Source organism: Dermacentor albipictus, chromosome 6 (genome assembly GCF_038994185.2).
Source record: "Dermacentor albipictus isolate Rhodes 1998 colony chromosome 6, USDA_Dalb.pri_finalv2, whole genome shotgun sequence".
NCBI classification, from domain to species: domain Eukaryota; kingdom Metazoa; phylum Arthropoda; class Arachnida; order Ixodida; family Ixodidae; genus Dermacentor; species Dermacentor albipictus.
Window position 1 is genome coordinate 45,648,814 of NC_091826.1, and position 22,995 is coordinate 45,671,808.

Here is a 22,995-nt window from a genome sequence, read left to right on the forward strand (position 1 = left end):
CCCTGCCTTGCCTTCTTCCCGTCTCTCTCTCTCTTTCTTAAATAAATTGAGTCTTGTTATGAAGAAGTCGCGTGCTCATGAAAATACCATTATATTCTATACTTATTCCAAGCATATATTTGTTGATGCTAACACTGATGATAAAATTCTGATTTACTTGGCAAGTGGTAATTTAATATATAGATGTTTATTATATTGAGGTTTGACTGTATTACGTTAGTCACATGAGTGTTATAAATGTTTCCGAGTTAACAAAGTTCTTGACCCGTCGTGGTGGCTTAGCGGCTATGCTGTTGCAATGCTAAGCATGAGGTCGCGGGATCAAATCCCGGCCGCGGCAGCCACATTTCGATGAGGGCAAACTGCAAAAGTGCCTGTGCCCAGTGCATTGGCGGTGTGTTAAAGATTGCATGGTGGTCAAAATTAATCCGGAGTCCCCTGCTATGGCGTGCCTCATAATCAGAGTCGTGGTTTTGGCATATAAAACCCCAGAATGCCAACAAAGTTCTCGACCTAATGAAACAATTTTCAGGTCCTGTCATCTTCGTTGAATTAAGGTTCAACTGCACGCTATAATAATGCACTGTCTGACACTACAATACCTTCTCTATATTTGACATCTGTTGCATGCTGATATTGGCGAGAAGTGTTTGATGCACTTCATTATCCATGATGATTTGTTATGCAGAAGCTCAACAGCAATTGTAACAGGGGAGGTGAAATCACTGTGACGGCAGACGATTGCGAGATTTTGCATACTGCTGCAACAATGACGTGAGAACACACTACCTTCTTCTCTTGGTAAGAGCACTCTCTCTGACAACGAAACGGTGATGCCGTTTTGCATTTTATTCTCCACAGGTGGGCAGGATACACAACAGGCAGGCAGCCACAGTTGCGGCAACGTTCAATCACCTAGTAGTATGTACACAATTCATTCTATATTATCTACACGTCGTATTTACCTTTCCGCAACAAGCCGGAGAGCTACATACCGAGGCATGTAGGCTGTCATTTTCAGCTTGTGTAGCAGCACATGCTTTATTCAGACGGTATCAAAGCTTCAGTGGCGCTTGCACAAAGCCGTAGTGTCGATTATTATAAATTTCAAGTTTGCTTGGTGAAGGCAAGTAAAGGAGGCTTTAATCGTTCAACTGTATCAAATAATTTTTGCAGGCAAAATACTAACTTCACAAAACGATATAAATTAAACGAGCGTCACATAATGGCGCAGTTACGATTGGAAAGTGTCAGCTACAAGCCAGCCTATTTAAGTACAACAGGCTGGAAGTTAGCCTAAGTTCCGCAGAGGAGATCCGAGTCTCGGCTCACGTACTATCACTGACTAGCGCAACTACTTGTGCATTTTCGGGCGCAAAATCATGCCTACTAACTGACAAAAGTTTAGAAAATAACCGGCGACTGCTGTAGAACGCAGCTATGTTGTAACCCCAAAGGCCCAGCGACAATGTAAAACATGTCTGAAACAGTCCTTCCTAACGAAAACCTTCGTCGAGCTCATTTTTCCGCATTTAGAGCACTCACAAACTCTTCCAGTTTCTCCTGTATGTGGCGCACTTTCTTCAGCTCTTCGGCAAGCTCCACCCGGCGCCCCTTGAGGAGCTCCACTTTCTTCTCGCTGTCCTGTGAGAAGTCGTCCAGCACTTCCTTGACGCCCTTCTCCAGCCGACGGGCCTCGCGGTTCATCACCTGCTGCCGAAGCACGTTTGCGGTGGTGTGCATCATGCGTTGCACGCGCCAGAACAGGACCACGTCGTGGCACTCGAGGTCCGAGTCCAAGCCCTGGTGGTAGAGGTAGTACCCCTTCCGGCACTCGTTAGCCTTGGCCAAAGATCGACGCAGGAAGTGCAGTCGGTACAGGGGATCCCACGTGTCCCGGATGAACTTGTAGTCGACATCGACATCTTGCGCCTGGACGTTCTTGCGGACCGTTGTCAGTTCCTCCTGCGTCAGTGCAGGGCCGTGCTTCTGGAGGAACTCGTGGTTGAGGAGTCGCTCCAACTCAGCCTTGACCACCGCTCGCTGTCTCTGCTCTTCCGTGGGCGAGGTCCAGTACAGCCACTGCTCCTTGACTCCGGGACCGACCATGTCGCGGACCCTCACCTCAGCCGTGTGCAAGCGCTGCTGGAGCGTTGTCTCCAGGAACCGGACTGCCTGATCCCACTGATGCTTGTCATGCACCACACGGTCCTCAAGTGCGTTGAGCTGAATCATGCGCAGCATGTCCACAGCTTTGTCCTCCCAGACATGCCGGTCGAGGACCTCTTTGACGACAGCTTCCTTGAGACGGTCAAATAGCGGGTCGTGGTCCTTTGCCGCCTTCCGCTTTTGCAAGAGTGCGTTGAACTCATCCCGCAGTGTCTCCCAACCTACATCGACGGACTGTGAAGGCAGAAGCTGCTCGGCCCAAAGTTTCAATCGGATGTCGACAGCTGTGTTGAAGTTTCCGGCATTCCCAGTTTGGGCTGCTGGCAAGAAGATGCTGTCAACCACGTAGCCGGACATGCAGTCCCACAGGTTCCGCGACAACACCTCCTCCCAGTGCTTAGGACTCAGTTGGCTCAGGTTGACTACTTCGTCGAGTAGCTCGCCGCGGGATCGCTCAAACAGCTCGTCGCGGTCCAGCTCCCGCATCCTCGGAAAGCTGTTTTTCCACTCAGTCTCCAAGTTGAATCGCTGCGCCTTGAAGGCATCAGCCTGCTGCTCAACTGACTCCCGCACCATTTTCCAAAAGCAGTCTGACACGGCAAAGCTCAAGCTCTGAGTTGTGCACTGCGACATGTTCAGAATACCGTCTCGGCACAGCTTGGAGTTCCGGAAGAAGGCCTCCTCGTAGGCCTTGATTGCCGTGATGCTGTCTTCTGCACTGCCCCGACCTGTTACAACTGCAAAGTATCCAAGCGCTTTCATGGGGAAAAGCTTTCCATCAAGGATCTTACGAATTCGTGTTGGGTTTGCCATGTTCTGCTCGGCCAGGTCTACTTTGGTGAGGACAAAGATGGTTCTTCGGCCATTGGGATCTACCTGACTGACGAGGTCAGTGACTATGCTTCTTTCAGCATCTACAGAGCCATCCTGGATGCACAGAATGATGGCATTAGGGTTGCTCATGTAGAGATTGGTCATCTCGCGGATGGCGTCCTTGGTGCCTTCAGCCATCTCTGTTGTTGCCGTGCTGATGATGCCTGGGAGGTCAACCAGGACCATCCTTTGCAGCCCAGGGCCTTTGACGGTCATGGAGATGACGTCGGTGCTGATGGTCTTGCCACCACGAACACTGTTCTTCATCCGCACTTCGACCTCCCTTCGGAGGTCTGACAGCTCGGTCTCTTTAGTCAGGTCGAACTCTCGCGAACTGTCCTTAAACTTGGCAATGTGGTACGGCCCTTCGCTGAGTGTTACCTTGACTGGCGCCCTGGTCATCATTTCGCCTGCACCACGGGGGAATATTCGTGCCTGCGCCACCATTTCGAGCACACTTGTCTTGCCTGCGCTTTGGTCACCGACGACAACCACACGGGGAAGGTGGTCCTGGACGTTGTAGCTGGAGTCGTAATCACTGAGCTCGTCTAAGACCTCTGAGTAGAGGTCGATGAGAGACTTCTTTATCTTGCGCCGACTCACTCCCTGCTCCGACTTGAGCATCACCTGGCGTCGCAGCTCCCGGTTTTCCTTCTCCAGGCGCTCGATCTCCTTCTGGTATTTCATTTGCACCTACAGTGGAGGAAAAAAATGTGCATCAATTACTACTCTTACTTGGGAACCTGTTTTGGAAGCTGCTATGTGGACATGGACAGCATGGGCCTTATCCTTAAGGGGGTATGGTAGGGTGCATGAGCCATCTTGGGTTTAGCTTTATATCTCAACAACTGTTCTATATATTAGCGTGAAATTCTTCAAGCTCAACAGGATTAGCGTTGGCCTTAATTGGAGTAATTTTTTTACTGCAGCCCTTTTTTATTTTTTGTGTAGTTGAGAACCAAACTTTAAGCTATGATGGAAAATACAATGTACCTTTTCTCAGAAACAAAAAACAGCATGACCGTGAAATTTCGCACAATAATTCTGTATAATAGTGGGTTTAACTGGAACCTTTAAAAAATGATTTGCTACATTTACGTCACAAGAAAAAAAATATTGCCGTCACATGTCTCGTACCATGGAGGGTCTTTCTAATAATCTTTTCTTTTTTTTTAGTTATAACTGAGTCATTTTTTCACACATTTAGGTTCAGATTACTTGCAAGGGATGTGAGTATATTCTGGGAAAATTTCAGCGCAATGGGCTGTATAGTTTTCCAGAAAAGGTACATCCAGTTCCGAAAATTTTGAAAAAAGTGATTTTGAGAAAAACGCATTTTTATGATTGCGCCTTCACTACAACCGTTCAAAATGCACCAGCAGAGTAGAGAAACTTTCTGGCTTTTTTGGTGTCTTCCCCAAAGCCTTTCTTCATGTTTACGTAAACATGAAGTAAACATAATTACGTAAACACTGAAAAAATGACGGAAAACAACATGTAAACAAACCATCGCGTCTGTCACGTTTAAATACCAGGCGGCGCGCTTTTTGGCGCCAATTTTAAATGGCTTAGAGCGCTCCTACGCGCTCGCCGCTGCACTGTTTTGCTCCCCACAGTGTGTAATATTTTTTATTGATGAAATGAAAAAATCAGTTTTTTGGTCGATTTGCCCTACTATACCCCCTTGAGGCTAAAAGATTTCACAGAGATGATTGCAACTTGTATGTCCACTCATCTTTGCCCACCAATTCATTGACGTTCTGTGTCAGTGTCACAGTTAGCAGCTAAGCAAGTAGTGTGGTCATAGAGAATTCTTACTCCGTGCGATTTGGGGTGGAGTATTATGGATCTGCGATGTTATGTCAAAACACATATTTGTGCACCTTTGTGCTTCCAGTGTGCAACACAAGATGTCTCGGTCAGGAGCACAAATGGTGCACAGTGGCCGTCGGACGCAGCAACATGTTACTCCATTCATTTGGTGGCAAACAGGTGAAAATCTGTGATGCGTTCCATGTAATCATTAGGTCTTGTCTGGCAACAGAAGTACGAGACTTAATCGGGAGTTTTAGCTTGTCCGTGTACTTATTTACTGTTTAAGGAATGCTGCGTTAGCAGCAGCATAAACGCGAGCAGCCAGGCTGGTGGCGTGATCTTGTGGTGCAGAGTATTACCAAATGGGCGCTGAGTATTTAGTGCCAGTAACTGATTATATACTACTTATCTGCTAGTGGAAAGTGTCCATGTTCAGATGGATTGCAAACAGTGAACAACATGCCTATCACTCCACGTAAAAAACACTGCAATGGCAGATCACTCATGGAGTGAGTGGGTGGAGAAGTTTAAGTTATCTTTGTGATGCTTTCTTCATTGGGATTAGTATGCATATGGGCTGGATGTAGTTCAGAAATGCCAATAAAGCACCATAAACAGCTTCCCTACGGCTGGATCAGCCCTAGGGAAGATTACGTTAAGCCCTAGGGAAGCAGATTACGTTAAGGCTCGCCGTTCGATTATGCTTGTGGCCCTTCATAGTGACATCTGCAAAAGTCATCAGTGAAGCATCAGCTACATTTTAGTGTGTGTATAACTGACGCCAAAGCTATTTGTCTTGCATGGCATCTCTTAATGGCTGGAAAGCTGTTTCTGGCACAAATTATTATTCGAGCCAGCCTATGAAAAAGCGGGCACTGTTTTTTTGCATACTTACATAAGTCAATGAGGCAATGCGTGCACTGCATGACATTATGTTTGCATCACATGATTTGTCAAGTTAGAAAAACTGAGAAATCGCTCCCATCCACAGCTTGTAATAGGTGCCTCAGTAGCACAAACCCCACCTGTAGTTTTGATTATCATTGCTGCTGAAGCCACTTTTAACACCAGTGTTCATAAGTGCTTATGAAACAAAGCTTGGAGGAGCCCGAATGTGAAAAGAATAATCACGTTTACAAAAAAATGCCACCACCAATCTAGTGTCACCAGTTTAAACATTGTGTCAACTGTAGGCATCCCTCTCTCACTTGTGTATACCAAACAGTCTACTCACCTCCGGTTTGTACCTTTGATACATAAGAAACTACTCCGGCCTTGTTACAATTCTGTCTAATTTGGCTTAAGGAAATGAAAACTAAGTTGGAGTAACATGAATAAAGGGTCAGCCTAAGGTACGAGTTATCGACCAAGGACGACCTCAAAACCTAGGAGCTAAAACATGTAATGGGCGAGTGATGAGTGATTAGGCATAATGAAGAATCAAGCTTGTTAGAAATGTGGTGGCCCCAAATAAGATGGGGCACAGCCGTTAGAAAATGAATCGCATTTCAGTTTGTCGTGCTGCATGCTGCAACCGAACATGGTTGATGACCAATGCACAGCTAGTATTGGCCGATGTTCCTCCATGCACTGCATGCCGTGGTGTTTGTGCAAAAATTACTAGAGAGAACTGTTACATTGTGATCATTCACTTACTGTGAGTACAGCGTGATAGTTAATCCATGAATTTGTCTAGTCTTGGTGCCTGTTGCTTCAGATGTTCCTGTCACGTTACATATCATGCTGTATCTTTCTAAATTTCCAAGCAACTATAGTTTTCTGAAGATAGTAAGCCAGTAAATCTATGTGGATGCATAAAGATTCTGGACTGCTGCATTTATAACGCATCATTCCGATGAAAACGAATAATTTGCAATGTCACGAAGCCATGTGAAGCCAGACTGGGCAAGCTTTAGGCCAAACCGCTGTACTACCAAACCATTCCCGTTCTCGCTGAACCGTCGCATTTACCCATCCCGTAGACACCAACGCCAAGCTTGAGAACGTTTGTAAGAAAATCTATGCCGCATCCGCTACGAGTGTCCGTCTCCCATTCATTCGTCTTTCAACCACCGAACCGCCTTGTTCACCTGAATAAGCTCGTCCTGCAGCTTCTGCATTCGTTCGCGCTCGTTCTGGCGGCGCTCCTCTTCCTGCTGTTGCGACGAGAAGATCGGCGCGACGGCCAGGGCGGTGGCGAAGTCGTCCAAGCCGTTGCGCACGACGCTGGGCGAGCTCTCGAACTTGACCGTTTGCAGCCAATCGGCGATGCTGGCGAGACCGCTGGCAGCCTTGTTAGCACCGGTCCTGAACAGGCCCTTCTCGGGAATGCCCAGCTTGTCCTTCACGTCGGCCAGCGAAGCGCGGAACCTGTCCATGCTGTCCTGGTCGGGCAGCACGTTCTTCATCCATCCGAAGTCCGGCAGGTTGTCCTTGAACTCCTCGTACTTCTTGGAGACGTGCGCTCCTCCGGCGACTGCCGAGCCGAGGACGATATATCGCACCTTGAGCACGCCGCGAAGGATCCTGGCCACTAGCGCGACGTTCCGCGCGCTCTGCAGGTTCGTTGTGGCGGCGTAGAGTTTGAGACGGTGTCTGGAGTGCGGACCTAGCGTGTGGTATCGGTGGTGGCAAGCTTTGAGGCGCGGCGAAGTGTTCCACTTCTGGAGGTTGAAGCCGAACGCGCCGCGGACGACCGACAGCGCTCGGTGCTGCGACATGTTTAGCGCGCGCGGCTCCGAGTGTCAGGTTGGGGACGAGTTTTTACTAAGGTCGTTTCGAGTCTCAAAATTGGATCACGAGAATAGTTTCAACTTTACTAGCCGGCGATAACTCGCCAGCGCAGCCTCCATGTTGAACTTGGGTTAGGCTTGGCTAGTGGCTTGCTTGCTTGTAGTTTGTATGAAGCCGCGACAGAGGGCGAGCTTTTCCGAACAAGAAAACCAGTAGGTCGTGCGAAAAAAATGCGAGGAGCTTTTCAGAGATCTTCGAAGGCTTCAGCTAAAAGGTTATAGCGCAATTGATGTCTTTGGTGATCACGCTTGAAAAGTGTAGCCCTTTTATTATTGTGCTCTTTTTATTGTAAACAATTTGTTGTTTTGCAATTGTAGTCGCCTGCTGCAACGATTCTAGGCGTCCAGCATGAAATTCTCATTTGTTAAGGTTGAATCTGCGCAATACACTAAGAATCCACCTCCTATAATTTTATTTGTTTGCCACAAATGCGCACTCGCTAACAAACCGGTTTACAATCAGCCTGTGATGAAAATGGCGCAAGCGCTGCACGCATGGCTGCACGCAATCTTGTGCAGACGACGCGACACACGTAAAATCAAAGTTCACCAAACTAAATTTGTATACTACCTACAATTAATATTTTTCATAAACTGCGCAATGTGTAGGCTGAATAATATATTGTACGTTTTAAAAGAAGCTAATTTACTGCATTTGTTTTATGACGCATCACTAGCGCCACTACTAGGCCTGCCGGCGGAGTCGATAGAACGAAAGCTGTCCGCAGGTCGCAGCCTGTTTAGTTCACCGGACGCTGGTGAGAGTCTTCATGTGGCGACTTCGTATGTAAGTGAAAAACCCATTTCCTACCTCTCTTCTTCGCGTTTCTGCTCGGACTGCTCGCTGTGTTTTGCGGTGCCGCTTGCATTGGTCCACGTTTCGAGTCCCTCCGGTCACCGGCAGGCGATCCGGGTCCCTAGCGATCACTAACCATCCGTCCGATTCCTCACCGTTAGGTTAACGGTCTCGGTTTAAGTCGCGGCGTCAGCCTCCTGCTTTTTGGTGCATCTTGCATCTATTTAACGCTCATCTCCCATCTGCCTTTGCATGTCTCCCTGAAAGATCACGCTCTCGCGATGCTCTCGAGCCTAATGCGTGCGGTGTGTGTCCCTACGATGCGCAGAGCGGAACGAACGCTACCGCTTGGAGAAAGGAGTTCGAGAGCGAGTACGGGAGGAAGGCGAAGAAAAAAAAAAAGAACGAAAAAAAGATCATCTTTTCTCGTTCGCCGCATTTCAGCATCGGCAGTGTAGCGGCCGTGTAAACTCGCTCTCCGCCGCTGTCGCTCTCTGGCGAGAGAGAGAGAGAGAGAGAGAGCGGTTTTGACACGACCGTGTCGTGTGATGATCAGCGAACACGCGTCGCCTTTTGACACACTTGTCACGGCACACGATGTGTCGCAGTGGGTTAAAGCGCACGCTGTGTGTGTGCCTTGGTGGTGTGCATCCAGTGTTTGTAACTGTCACGGCGAGTTGAATCAATAAAGGCACGGCGGTGCTGGTCGGTGGGTGGTGCGAGGGGGGGACTGCAGTGGGGGTTGGTTTCCCTGGGGCAGTCGTTTTGTCGTCGCTATCGAGAGCGAGAAAGAGAGGAGCTTTTTGCGAGCGCCTTTCTTGTGGGCGACGAAAAGCGCGAGAGATCGTTGGGCATCCCTATCACGTCAGCGCACCCCAAAGCGCGGCCTATGTTAACGAAGGCACAGTGAGTACGACGATGTAGAGGCGTGCGTGTGTCGTGCCTGCTTGCACCGTTGCTTTTGCAGACGATTTGGATACACTGATTCATCTCGCTTCTAACAAACTCGCTTCCTCTTGTGTAACGCGGCGTCAAAAGTCATGTAAACTATTTGCGCAAAGCTGGGTCTTCAACAGGGAATGATTTTACTTCTCACGAGGAGCGTTTGGTCAGTAGAAGCGCTGCACATACTTTGACACGAGCTGCCTTGTGTGTGTTTATGGGCATGCAGCACGAATTGGTGTAAGCCTTCACGCATGGTCCAGTGGATTATGTTGTCGCGTTCGCATGTTTTTCTAAGCTTCAACGCCGTTCGACAGTATTTTTCAGCAAATCCTCGTTTGCGTCGGCGCCTCTGCATTGTTTCCTGTACGCGCCTGTCGCTTTTCATTTGTGCGTGAAAGCCTGTCTGCTATGCTCGGCGGTTTGTTGCCCTTCCCGACGTAATGGATTTTACCGGATGAATTTAATCATCCGTGTCGGGCCGCATTATACTTTCAGAAGCTATTAGTCACGGTTTGCTTGTTTCTTGTCGCGGTGCGATCTTTCGTGCTCGACGTCGTTCTGCGCAGTTGCGGACGATATTGTGACTTCTGCTTTTTTTTTTTTTTTCTCGAGCGACGACGGTTCCAGCTATTTTCAGGAGCTCTCCCAGACTCCGGGCACGCAGAGCTCGACGTAGTGGACACAAAGAGGTCGCAGTGAGCTGTACAGACTTTTTGAGATTAGGAAATAAGAAAAGAATCGGAGAGAAAGTGCACGAGCCTATGGTTGGTGGAAGATCGGTTTCGAGAATCTCTCGGCGGCGCTTTAAATAGAGGCGCCGACGGTCGCCGTCTGGAACTCTCGTCGGATGATCGGATTTCGCCGTTGAAGAGGCCGCCCGCCGCGCCTTTTCAAATATGTATGCGCGTGATGAATGAGTGAAGAAGAAAACCAGCGTGGCTGAATGCGAGGAACAAAAGCGTCGGGGAGCTTGATAGACCGCGGAGGCGGTTTTGTAGACAGACGGATATGGGAGCGCGAGAAAGAAAAGGCCGCAAACGTTTGCCAGCGCGTCGTCTTGTTCGGTGCGTTTTTATTATTGATCTACCTCTCTCTCTTTTTTTTTGACAGCGCAGATCGCTATTTACCTTTGTTCCTTGCGTTTTGTCACAAGCTACAACATGCCCCTCCCCCCCCCCCCCAAAAAAAAAAAGAATCATGCGAAACCGAGGTAAATAGTGATCTTCGTCACGAAAGCCTGTAGTTTCTGTGGAGGATCTACTTTAGAAAGCATGAAGAAATTGCTTTTATGTTGCACCCGAGTGGGTAATACTGAAAACGACTGTTGATCGTCCGTTGGAAGCAATGGGGTCAGGTGCAGAAAAAGGAGAATAATATAAAAAAAAAAGATTGCACTGTTTCCCCATGTGAGAAGCGCTTGTTGTATTTTTCGTTGACTATTCAAGTTGATCTTAGCTTGTTGATTTGCTTTCAATGCTGCGTCTTCAATCACTCGATGGAAAAAAGAAAGTAATTGTGGAGAAAATTAAGCCCAAACTGCCGTTTCTGGATCTCGCGCCGAAACCCCAACTGCGGTGCGTCACTGTGATGTCACGTCACAGTGTGACGTCGTATTTGGTGCCGTTTCTTGGACCTTACAAAATATTGGATACGTGCTATACAGGTATAGTTCTCGATTCCCTCGGATTGCGATTCGGTCCGCTTTTAACAATTAGCCGGGACCTGTGCGATGCCGTCAGAATCTGTGACGTCACGGGCGATCTGGTGCGAGAACTCCAGGGCTGCGGCGCCGCCCGTGAGCAGTAGAAATTTTTGCACCCGTCTGTCTGTTCCATGACTGACACCGATAAGGGGAATTGTTGATGAGAACAAATACTTTTTGTAAGTGCGTGGAATAATCTTCAGTATATACATTGTTGTCAAACTCTCGTGTCAGATATTTTGGTACGTATACCACGCGGTCGGAATTCACACACAATTTTCGACTTCGGCTTCCCTCCTCTCAGGTGTAGTCTGAGCTCGTTGGAACGTGCAGCAAACTTTTTTTTTTCAGCCTCGAGGGTAAGGGTGTGGACATGCTTCAGTGTATTCTGGTTTATCAAGCGCTTTTTCTGAGCAACCGTTTTGCTATTTGAAGGTGCGCAATCAGCAAAGCAGCTTAGTTCGGTTGATGTTTTCTTTTATCAGAGTATTCCTCTTAGAAGTAGCCGAACAGCGCGTGCTCGAAGACGAAAGTAGGGAGGATGCTTTTGCTTTACTGGCATATCTGTACACGTACAGCGTCTGCTTGCATGTCTTTTTTCTTTCTTTCTTTTTAGCGCGATAGCGTTGTAATAGAACACTGATTTTGACGCGCAAGACCACCGGCAGGCCTATCCCGCTGACTGTGTAATGAAATGCGTTGGTATAGACCGATGCAGATGCCCCCTGCGCGACAACTGTCCTTGCAAAGGTCGAGCCTGCGGTCGGCTTGCTTGACATGTTTATTTGTGACCTCTGGTTGCGATCGTTCCTTGGTATTTGACCATATATGAATGAAAGGGCGAGTGGTGGGAATTGAGGATAAAGTTTTTTTTTTAATGACATAGCGAGCTATAAAGTCGTTCATGCGGCAATGCAGGAGCACCCTTTCGAAAAATGCTATAACTTGGAATGTCCGGGCCAGCTAGACGACGGTGTAGGCATGAGTGAGCTCGCGGTTGCATTTACGAACTGTATGCTTTGTGACCAACCCAATGATTCGGCACGAAAGTTTGTCCTCCAGAAGCGTACTCCATCTGCCCTCTCTGACGCCCCCAAGCGCTCCGCTATATACAGGGTCCTGCGTATTTCGCTGCGCCTTTTCTAAAAGGAAAAAAAAAAAAAAGAAGAGCTTTGCGCTCGCCGCTCTACGGTTCTTGCTAAAATTTTGCTGAAAGATCGCATTTTCGGAGTCTACATCGTTTAGTGTAACATTTACCACAGTTAATTGCCTGGTTTCTGACTAAAAAAAGTGCGAATTTGCCTTCAGGTAGCATAAATGTCGCCTTTCGAAAGGTGAAGCGCCGACAGAGACAGCACACTAAGGAAGAACAAAGACAGGACAAGCCGCTACTTGCAACTGTTTATTGAGGTCAGAAGCGGCCAACCAGATTAAGGAAATAGGGGACACCTGTGTCGACACCCTGTCTCCGAATATTTACACAATTGAAAGCACGTTTTTCATAAGTTTTGGATTTCGGTTAATCTTGTGATTCCCTTCGTGTACGTCTTCTGCGTTCTCGCGCGTGCGCATTCACATAACCAGTGCACCCTCTTTTTTTACGTCCCCCTCTCCCCTTTGGCTCTATATTCAGCCGCCTTTGACCTCGAGAAGCAGTTTCAAGTAGCGCCTTGTTCAGTCTTTGTTCTTTCTTTGCGTGCCGTCTCCGTTGGCAATTCATCTTTTGAAAGCTATGAACCAACTAGCCCCACAAGGTGTTCTGGATGGATGTTACGAGCGTCCCCTTTGTAACGGGGTGGTGGGTTGCGCCACCAAGCTCTTGCTATTATACTGCCTAATGTCCTACTTAGGTTAAACAATAACAAAAAAAAAGAAAAAGACACTATGAACTCCCACAACCAAATTTTCCGATCCCCTATTGCGAACTGTGCTTTTGTGCGTCTCCGTTTTTTGTCGTTTTCCTACGTCCACCAATTCTCCGATCGCCTCTTACTAATCCCTATTGCGGACATGTTTACTTTACCACGGCTCTCGCCGAACCCAAGGGCTTCAAGGAGGCCAGTGTTGCCTAAATCGACCGCTGGGCAGACGTCTTCACATTCTATTAAAACATGCTCCCTAGTTTCCCTAGCATCGTCCTATATACTGCGTGTGCCGCCGCCTGCCGGCAGCTGCATAAAACAGCCGGTCAGAGAGGTTTGTCGCGTGTTGCCCGCTCCTGGAACACGCGGCAAACCTCCCTGACCGGCTGCTTTTTTTTTTTTTTTCAGTTTCGGGCAGGCGGTGACACAAGTTTATGCAGCCGCCATCGCTGCAGCAGCTCGCATCCTCATAAGTAAAGGCAAATTCGCACTTTTTTCTAGAAAACAACACAATTAACTGTGGTAAGTGTTATACTAAAAGACGTAGGCTCTTAAAATGCGATTTTTCAGCAGCATTTTAGCAAGAACAGTGCAGCGGTGAGCGCAAAACCATTTTTCGAACAGGCCCAGCGGAATATGAAGGACTCTGTATAGTTACAGAAAACTATACTATGGCGTACCCCTCCAACTGAAGTTCTGATGGCCGTGATCGTGGGAGCCGAACCCGGGACCTTGCGCTCATGCAGCAACACGCCTAGTCATGGAGCCACCACGGCAGGTGTTCAGACTGTCGCTGACTATAGTACACTGTAAAGCAATTTACTCCCTTAAAGTAAATGAAAAAGGGTGTAAATCTATCTGTAACTCGCGCCCTTACACCTTGAGTGTACTCACGAGCTTATGATTTACTTATGATGAATCATAAGTCTCTGCCATGTCTCTACATCATGTCCCTACCACAGTGGCTATTACGCACATAGGTCAGTAGTTTACATTGTGAAATAATTCACACTCTCAAAAGTGAAAAAAGGGTGTAAATATGTATAATTCGCACCCCGACACCTTGAGTGTACTCACGAGTTTATGATCTACTTATGATGAGCGATAAACCTCTGCCATGTCTCTACCACAATGGCTATTACGCACCCCGGTCAGTGGTCTACACTATAAAATAATTTACCCCTCAAAAGTGAGAAAAAGTGTAAATCTGTCAAATAACCATTGGGGTAGAGACGTGACGGTAGAGCCGTGGTAGAGGCTTATGATTCATCGGAAGCAGATCATAAGCTCGTTGAGTACACTCTAAACACAGTTTGCAGTTTAGCGCCTCTACTACGAAATCACCTGTACAACGAAGGCATTGTTGTGTCCTGGTTCTATTGTGAACGGTGCTGTGCGCCACCTGTACAACCAAGTTACCTGTGTGTAACGAACGATTTCGGAGGCGCCGAGCACTTCTTTACGAAGGCGTTCGACTGTACACCCGGCCACAAAATATTACGGACCATGAAATTTGAGAAAACGTTGAGTATCTCCACAACCTCACCACGCAACGGGGTATTTGCATTTCGGGCATCGGCTAGTACATGTTAAGAACATTTTCGCATACAATTCTACTGGCTACTGCTACAGGCTGCTTGGAAATTGAGCGTTTTGTGCGATACCGTGGTCCGTAAACTTTTGCGGCCGGGTGTACGCCCTTTGGGTGTCGTATATCTTTGTCCCACACGTACCAGTAACCATCACCTGCGGTCTTGCTTGCGTTTCTTGACAACTCTTCCCCCCCTCCCCCACTCGTTACTGTCCTGTCAAAAATGCAATGTCACGCTGATAATTAACATTTCGTTCGTGATGTGGAAGCACCGGGGTGTGCAGCCCTAACGAATGGAAAGACGCGCAAGATTGATGATTACTGTTTGGGGAGAAGATAAGCCCCGAAAGGGTGCGAACGTTTTGTTTAGATATACTAGTTGTCATATGGCCATGGGAGGGGAAAAAAATTTCGCGTGGATGCGATATCGACAGATAATTAGTTCAACGATGTGGCGCCGTGATGTCGTCGCATTATACGGTCGCTCCAGGTGCAGTATGTGTGCATGTGCACATGTTTCTGAATGCCCCCACCTCGCCCCTTTCTTTTTTGTCTCGTTAATTTCCGAGCAAAGCCGGACCCCTGCAGCTGTTAGGTTGCATCGCGGTGTTTCGTTACGAGGACCTGCAGTTCTCCTTTGTGTGCGTACCAAATTGTCACCGCAACAGCGCTGTGATACAGACGGCTGTATGCCTTCGCGATGACCTTCGAAAAAAGGGTCGGATTGAAACCTGCGCCTGAGAAATATAGACGAAACTCGAGAGAACTCCAGGGGGGCTTTCGGTTTTCTTCACTCTTCTTTTTTTTTTTTTGTCTGCAGGACGGAAGAGTCAACTTCCTTCTTGTCGTCCGCACGGAACTCTAGACAAACAAAGAAGTTTTTGGTTGGAGTGTTTTTTTTTTTGTTTCGTGTTGCCTTTGAAGCGTTTTATATAGTGTTCTCTCGTGCTCTTTGTCCTCCGCGGTTTCTTCCGCTCGAGATTTCGTCGCCGAGAAAGAGACCGTTTCCTTTTAGAAAATGGGCCCTTGATGGTCGAGCGAAGTGTGAGCTAAACTGTAGAAAATCTCTTCTCCAACGGGAGACATATGTTCTCTAATTCCCCAGTTCGCTTCTTTCTCGAGTCGGGCAGAGGAAGTTTTTCTAGGGAGACTGTGTACAGGCTGGGGCGGTGCCTGAGATCTTCCGCAGCCCGAGCCCATGGCGCCCTGCACTGTGTAATAATGGCATCGTTAAAAGTGACTTAGGGTGTAAACCTGTCTATAATACATCTTCTCTGGTGTAATTTTGTGAGTGTGCACTCGTAGACAAAGGTACAACCTTTGGGGTATATATCTGCCACACATCAATAATCGTCATCTGCCTTGCTTGCGTTTACTTTCTTGAAAACGCCGCGCCCGCTACTTTCCTGTCGGGAATGCTGTGTCATGCTGATAACGCGCTAGCCGTTCGTGACTTGGGAAGTACCGGGCTCGCAGCATTAATGAAAGGGAATGCGGACAAGACAGATGACGATTATTGTTGTGTGGCAAGATACAACCCAAAGGGTGTAATTTTGTTTTAGAGTGTGTGCATTCTCAAAAAAAAATTTATGCGCTTTGGGGCTTGTCCCACAGTAGTGATCATCTGTCTTGTCCGTTTTTTTTTTCCCTTTAACGCTGCGAGACCGGTACTTCCAAGTCACGAACGGCTTGCGCGTTATCAGCGTGACACAGCGTTCTCGACAGGAAAGTAGCAAGCGCCGAGTTTTCAAGAAAGTAAACGCAAGCGAGGCAGATGACGATTATCGTTGTGGGACAAGATACGCCGCCAAGGGTGCAAACTTAAATACGCACTCTTAGAAAAATTTACACCCTTTAGGGCTTATCTTGTCCCACAACGATAATCGTCATCTGTCTTGCCAGCGTTTCCTTTCTTTAAAGCTGCGAGCCCGGTACTTCCCAGTCATGAACGACATGCGCGTTATCAGTGTGACGCAGCATTCTCGACAGGAAAGTAGCGAGCGCCGAGTTTTCAGCAAAGGAAACGCAAGCAAGGCAGATGACGATTATGGTTGTGGGACAAACACACTCCAAATGGTGCAAACTTTCTTTATAGTGCAGTTTATAGACCGATTTACACCGTTATTCATTTAAGGGTGTACATTATTTTGCTTTTGTAAGGGTGTTATAGACTGATTTGCAGCCTTATTCACTTTTAAGGGTGTAAATAATTTTACTTTTGTAAAGGTATTATAGACCAATTTACACTATTATTCACTTTTAAGGGTGTAAATTATTTTTACAGTACGCATTTGAAGACTGTGAGGTGACAACAGTGACCCCCCCCCCCCCCCCCTGTGCCCCTGCTTAGAAAATAAGTTCATAAATTATACTTCCAGAAAATACATTAATGCATGCAAGCGAAATAACGTTCCCTGAGCGGGTTTTTTCGGTTACGTCACGGCACACAGATTGGTTGACGCTGTTCACTTTCACGCTCAAGCGACTCTTACACGTCGTTTTGGCAACACTTTCAGAGCCAAATAAAAAAAAAAAGAATTGAAATTCCTTGTTTACGAACTATACAAGCGTGCTCTTTTCCTTCCAATGTGACGCACCATTCTTTTTCCATTTCCCCACCACAGTCCGAAGACATGTTCCGAGCGGTATATATAGACAGTCCCTTTTACCATAATACGGCCTTACGGCACGCAGTACCTTTTGACGTTGATTCCTTGTCACGTGGTGCGTACCCTCGAGAGGAATTGGCCGTACATCGATTCGTAACATAACTGCCGACATATATTGAAATGTTGAAAAAAAAATAATAAAAAAAACTGATATCTGGAATTCTAAGAAAGAAATGTAAAATATATAATAATGCAATGAACGGACAACCGAACCAACCAACCAACGAATGAATTAATGAATTCAATGAATGCAGCGTCATGCTAACACAAAGCTGGCTCCATGGCCTAAGAGGGAAGAGGTGGGTATGGGGAGCAAAAAAAAGGGGGGGGGGACACCTCGGAAATGAGTGGCCGACCGATCCAGAGAAATTCACCCAGAGCTTCTCTAGAGGAGGCGGATTGCGCCGAGGCTCTACCAGGAAAGTTTTGCTTTCGCGCACTTCAACGACAATCATTGCTTTCCCACCAGACGAGTGATAAGTGGAGCTTCGAAGGAAGGCACTACACCGGCCTAAACGATTCTGTAGCGTCGCTTTATGACGTTATCCCTTTAGCGACTGACGATGCTAGAGAAAACGGCCACGAAAATTTCCAACGCAGCGTAGTCGAGCTCATGGTTGTCATAGAAATGAACAGGAGAAAGATGGGAAGCGAGAGTCCTCTATTTAAAAAAAAAAAGCGCAACTGTTTCATACCTTTGCGTGTTTTGTATGGAGCTTTTACAAACTTCTGCGCTCTAAACTGATTCATAGTTGCTGCTTAGCTTCGCTCTCGCACGCACATGCACAAAAAGCAAGAATGGAGAATGCACGTGTGAGCTGTTCTCGAGCTTTCTTTCCGTCACAATGTTACACCGTACGACACAGTGCGTATAAATCGAGCCGAAGCGCTATTTCTCCGTGTGTATAATATACACCGAGTGTTTCCACTTCGAGCTCGTTTTTGCATCGCTCGAACTGATGTATTCAGTGTTATTACGCATGCGGCGCGCTTTGTTTTCCTCCGCGCGCACGTTTCAACGCTTCAGTGACGCCCTCCCACTCGAGTCGTGTACGTGCGTGCGTGTATGTGTGTGTGCGCGCGTGTGTTTTGTTTGCGTGTGTGTGTGTGCGCGCGTGCGTGCGTGTGTGTATGTGTTTGTGTGTGTGTGTGTGTGTGTGTGTGTGTGTGTGTGTGTGTGTGCGCGCGTGCGTGTGTGCCCGCTCTTTACGCACCCGTGTATCGTGCGTCCAATCTCGTACGGCCACGTTGTTATTGCCGCCGCTACGTCGCCGACGCGTACACGCGGTCGTCGGCATCCAAAGTGACCGTAATTTGCCGCCTATTAATTTCGTGCGTGCCCCGCTGAATCGACTCTGCATGACCGACGTAGCTAGCCGCGCGTCCTTCGCTTCGAAACTTCGTAACGTTTTTTCTTTGCTTTCTTTTGTCGTCTCCTTCGCGATCGCCATGAATATGCATTAGCTCCACCGGTCCACTGCGCATGCTTTCCCGCGGATGGACTTGTTTTCTTTTTCTTTTTTTTTCTTTTGAAAGCGCTGCGATTGACTTGCATTGCGGTGTTTTGGTTTTCGTTCCCTTTGCTCCGTAAAGGCGCGTGGTGGCTGGCTGTATGGGTGGGCACGCATGAGTCGCAAGCGGCACCTTACCGATGTCCTCGGGAAAAGTGTGCAGTCGGTGTCATTTGACCAGTACTATATAGCCTACGTCGCCGACACTTGGACGAAAACGAGGAAACGTGTGTCTGGTAGCGAATAGGTCATCGCAAAGGGAAAAGGGTGCACTCGCAAAAAAAAGAAACACAGACAAAAAAATGACACGTGCGGAAAATAAATATCACAAATGCCGCTTCCTGTTCAAATGACCTCCCCCCCTCCTCCGCAAACTTTTCAACGTGAGCTGTTACAAAGTAGCTCAATCGTCGACCGTACTGAACAGCAAACGGAACATATGATTGGGTGGTACGATATTTCGCAGGTGCTGTAGCAGGGAGCAAGCGGGTAGGGGGGGGGCGGAGGGTAGCCGATATCTTGTGCAGGTACAGCTGAACTTAAAGGTGCCCTGAAACAACACTTTTCTAGCTAATCAAAAGTCCAAGTATAAGCGGAGCTAGACGTAGTAATCGCACCGATGAGCGACTTTCCCTCACCTTTCGTCTCCACTGTATATATAAACGGGGTGGGAAATGCAGGCAGGTTAACCCGAAAAGATTCTGGTTTGCTACCCTGCAATGGGGGACGCGTAAGGGGAAATGAAAGACGGAAAGAATAAGTGGGGAGAGAAAGCAAAACCGCGAGAAATAAAATAGAGGTCGTTGGGCGCGATTACTATAGGCTGTCTAATAGGCCACTCAAACGCAACGATCTCGAGAGTGCCTTGACCGACTTATGGTGCGACGACTGTATATAGGGCGGCGTTCCAGGACTGTCGTCTCCATTAGCGCGCCGGAGAGCGTCTCATCGTTGAGCGTCTCACTGGCGAGACAACGTCGACAGGGCTTGTCGCCGCACCCAGGTGGCCGGCGCGGCGTCTGTGCATTAAAGCCCCTTAAACTTCGTAAAGTAGCGCCATGCTTTGAAGAATGCCGCCTCCTCCTCGCGCTCTCTGGCCGAGGCCAACGCCGCGTCGCTATTGGCCTAATAGAATCACGTGGGCCCTCGCGCCGTGTATTAGCGCCATTTTTGCTCGAGAAGCGTCTACGGAGTGGCGAGGAGCGCATGTTGGCGCCGTTGCTACGCTCGAGCAGTGTAGGCGGCGCTACGGTCGAGCAGGGAGCATGAAAGAGAGGAGAAACGAGGCTGATTGAAGGCGGAGGAGGAGAGTGTCGCTACTTTACGAAGTTTAAGGGGCTTTACTGTGCATGCGCAGCGTGCCGCTGCCATCTCGGAGGCCACGCAGACTACGCGCAATTGGAAGCTGCGCCGATTCGGTTCCGAGAAACCGAAACTATAGCGGGGAGCATTGCGTCGCGCAGCAAGCTTTGGCAAGCGAGCTCCCCGCGAATCCATTCCCTTCGCTTCATCCCTCCATAAGTCGTCCCGACACGTGACCACTTAGACTCGGCGTATTGGCCTAGAATGTTTGGTTCCCGGTAGTTCTTTTTTTTTAATCGCTGGGGCCATTTTGTTCGGCCGCTCTGCTGTGGCTTTGCCTGCACTCTAAAAAAAAAAAAGAATTGACACCCTTTGGGTTGTATTTTGTCCTCAAACAATAATCGTCATCTGTCTTGTCCGCATTTTCTTTCGTTAACTATGCGAGCCCGGCACTTCCTAGTCACGAACGGCTTGCGCGTTATCAGCTTGACGCAGCATTCTCGACAGTAAAGTAACGAGCGCCGAGTTTTCGAGATGAAGCGCAAGCGAGGCAGACGTCGATTATTGTTTGGCGGGACAAGATAAGCCCCCAAAGGTTGTAAACTTTTTTTTTTTTTTAGAGTGCGCATGTAAGCGGGGACACCAAAACCTACCGCGCGCCTCTGACGTGACGATCACGTAATGGGCCGACTCGTTTTGCTTCAGTCGTGTTGCTCAATGCTCCTTCCTAGTTCATTCCTTCCTTCCTTCCTTCCTCCATGCCTCATTGCCCCGGTGGTGGTGGTGGTGGTGTAAAAACTTTATTCATTATTGAGAGGGAAGAGGGGAGTAAGGAAAAGGGTAGGGTGGGAGGGAAGCGGTTGGGTGGGTCCCTATTCCAGGACACCAGTGATCCTGGCCACTCTCTCCGCCCTGGTCCAAGAATGGCCCCGGAAACTTGTCCGCTGGCGTATCCATTCGCGTATTGCAGTGCTTGCGTGTGCTCGTGCGCTACAGATGTAGCCGCGATAACAAGAGCGTCCCGCGCTGATTGTTGCGCCATGCGGCGCTGCCGCATAAAGCACATACTCGTGACAAGCACATCCCCCCCCCCCCCCCCCCACATCTCTTATTACCACGCCACCAAAGAGAGTCTGAAATCGCTAGCGCGCATTTCACCCGAAAGAGAGATACACACTGACGTCACCCACTGCGCCCCCCCCCCGTCCTTTTTTTCTTCTGCGTGTGTGTGTTTTACGAGCGTGTATACGAGTCCAAACGAAGCGCTGTGATTACAGCATGGCCCGCTCCGCTACAGTCCGCGCTATTCCGGGGCACCACTATACAGCCGTCGATGGTCAGTCCATCATCGTGTAATGCGGTTGCGTGTTTTTACGACCGCAAAAAAAAAAAAAAAGGAGCCGTGTCGTCCCGTCCCGTGACAGTCTGTACGGTTTCCCAACAGGCCGTACATCACATGTGTCGTTTTTTTTTTATTTTCGGGCGCCTCTCTCTCTCTCTCCGACAAACGGTTTGTCGATCGCTCCTTCTCGTGTTGCAAGGACACCACCGGCCGCGCTTTCGCACTATACTCGTAACAACGGGCACCGCTGTTAACGGCGACGGACGGATTGACCCTGGCATTGCATTAAGCGCATCATGCGCAGCAACGTGTACAGCTTCTCGACTATTTTTTTTCTTTCCTTTTTCAGACCAATAATCGCCTCGCGAACCTGTTTGTTTGTTTTTCCCTTTCTTTTGTGTGTATTTCTGCGTTATCCGGTTAATAAGTTTGGACGTAATTCATTTCGCTAATTCACAATTCGCAAGCTAAAACGAGTAAAATACGAGACGATTTAGTAGTCAACCTGATGGAGCGCACACGAAAAAACAAAAGAAAATGTCTACATATATCGACGAAAGAGACAGTGAGTCGTTGAGCGCATACTTAGCGAGCATTACCATATTCAAGGTCGTCGTCGCGGATACCGGATTCCACGACCAACTGCAGGCGAGGTTCTAGAGGTGCGCACTTCTCGATACTGCGATGGCGGCCCACGTAACACGTACCACGTGCTCCACGTGTGCTGTGTACGAATATAGCCTTCCCGGGTTTTCGCGGGGCTGGCGCTGTGTGGTCATCCTTCGCAAATAAAGCGAGATGCTGCTTCTGGAGCAGCGGGGCATGCAGCGGGTCGTGCTTGGCGCAGGCACCAAGGACACCACGCGGCGATCCTCTCGGTGAAATAGATGATGATGGTATAATAATGATAACCTGCCTAGTCAGCAGGGTCGCAACGACGATGATGATGATGCGGCGGGCAATCGACAGTTACTGCCGGAGAACTATACCGCAAGCTTGGTGTACTCAGAACTACGCCCCCCTCCCCCCGCTCCGTCACCCGTCCCCCCATGCACAACGCACTCACATACGTTTCATTAAGCAGACTTAGAGAGAGAGAGAGAGAGAGAGAGATATTCAAATGGGAGAAAGGCAGGGAGGTTAACTAGAATTAAAACCTCCGGTTTGCTACCCTGCACTAGGGTAAGGGAAAGGGGAAGTAAAGACGGAAACAGCGTGAAGAAAAAAAAATTAAAAAGCGACGGAATGTGATCATTCAGTCTTTCTAATAGGCCACTGCCACGTAAAGAGGTCAACGAAGCCTTGACTGACTTCAAGGCGCGCATTGTGCACGAAAGTAGGTAATATGGCCACCTACGAGGTGGCCATATTAGCAACTTTCGTGCACAATGTGCGCCTTTCATTTCAGATATGAAGTGAAACCTCGTTGCTGTGATGGTGTGATGACGGGTGATGGCATAGGAGGATGCGCAACGGTGCAGGCATGTTCAGTGTAGTGCTCGTGCACCCAGTTAGAAAAGTCTCTTGTATTGTGCACTAAAATTCTGGCACACAATATCTTGTACGAGAAATATTCTTATGCACTATATGCATGCTCAACGCCTGCAAATTTTGCTGTCTCATGAC

The 22,995-nt window shown here is 48.3% G+C and overlaps 2 protein-coding genes across 5 annotated transcripts in view; one reads left to right on the plus strand and one right to left on the minus strand.

The window, feature by feature from the left end:
- Positions 1–22,995, plus strand: part of Nca (neurocalcin homolog) — a 181,059-nt gene that overhangs the window by 18,223 nt on the left and 139,841 nt on the right. Inside the window, exon 2 of one of the 4 annotated variants that reach the window (XM_070540435.1) lies at positions 8,327–8,436. The exons of 1 other annotated variant lie outside the window; for it this stretch is intronic. The gene's annotated coding sequence lies outside the window, so the exon portion shown is untranslated. Of the gene's footprint in view, positions 1–8,326; positions 8,437–9,332; positions 9,352–10,340; positions 10,455–22,995 lie in introns of those variants that run through there. 2 more of the 4 variants (XM_070540438.1, XM_070540436.1) reach the window with 2 other exon arrangements.
- Positions 831–7,753, minus strand: Opa1 (Opa1 mitochondrial dynamin like GTPase). The gene is made up of 2 exons (XM_070540434.1): positions 6,948–7,753; positions 831–3,735 (listed from the first exon to the last, which is right to left on the minus strand). Exons 1-2 carry the CDS (start codon positions 7,575–7,577, stop codon positions 1,519–1,521), a joined length of 2,847 nt encoding a protein of 948 aa, XP_070396535.1. The 5' UTR covers positions 7,578–7,753; the 3' UTR covers positions 831–1,518.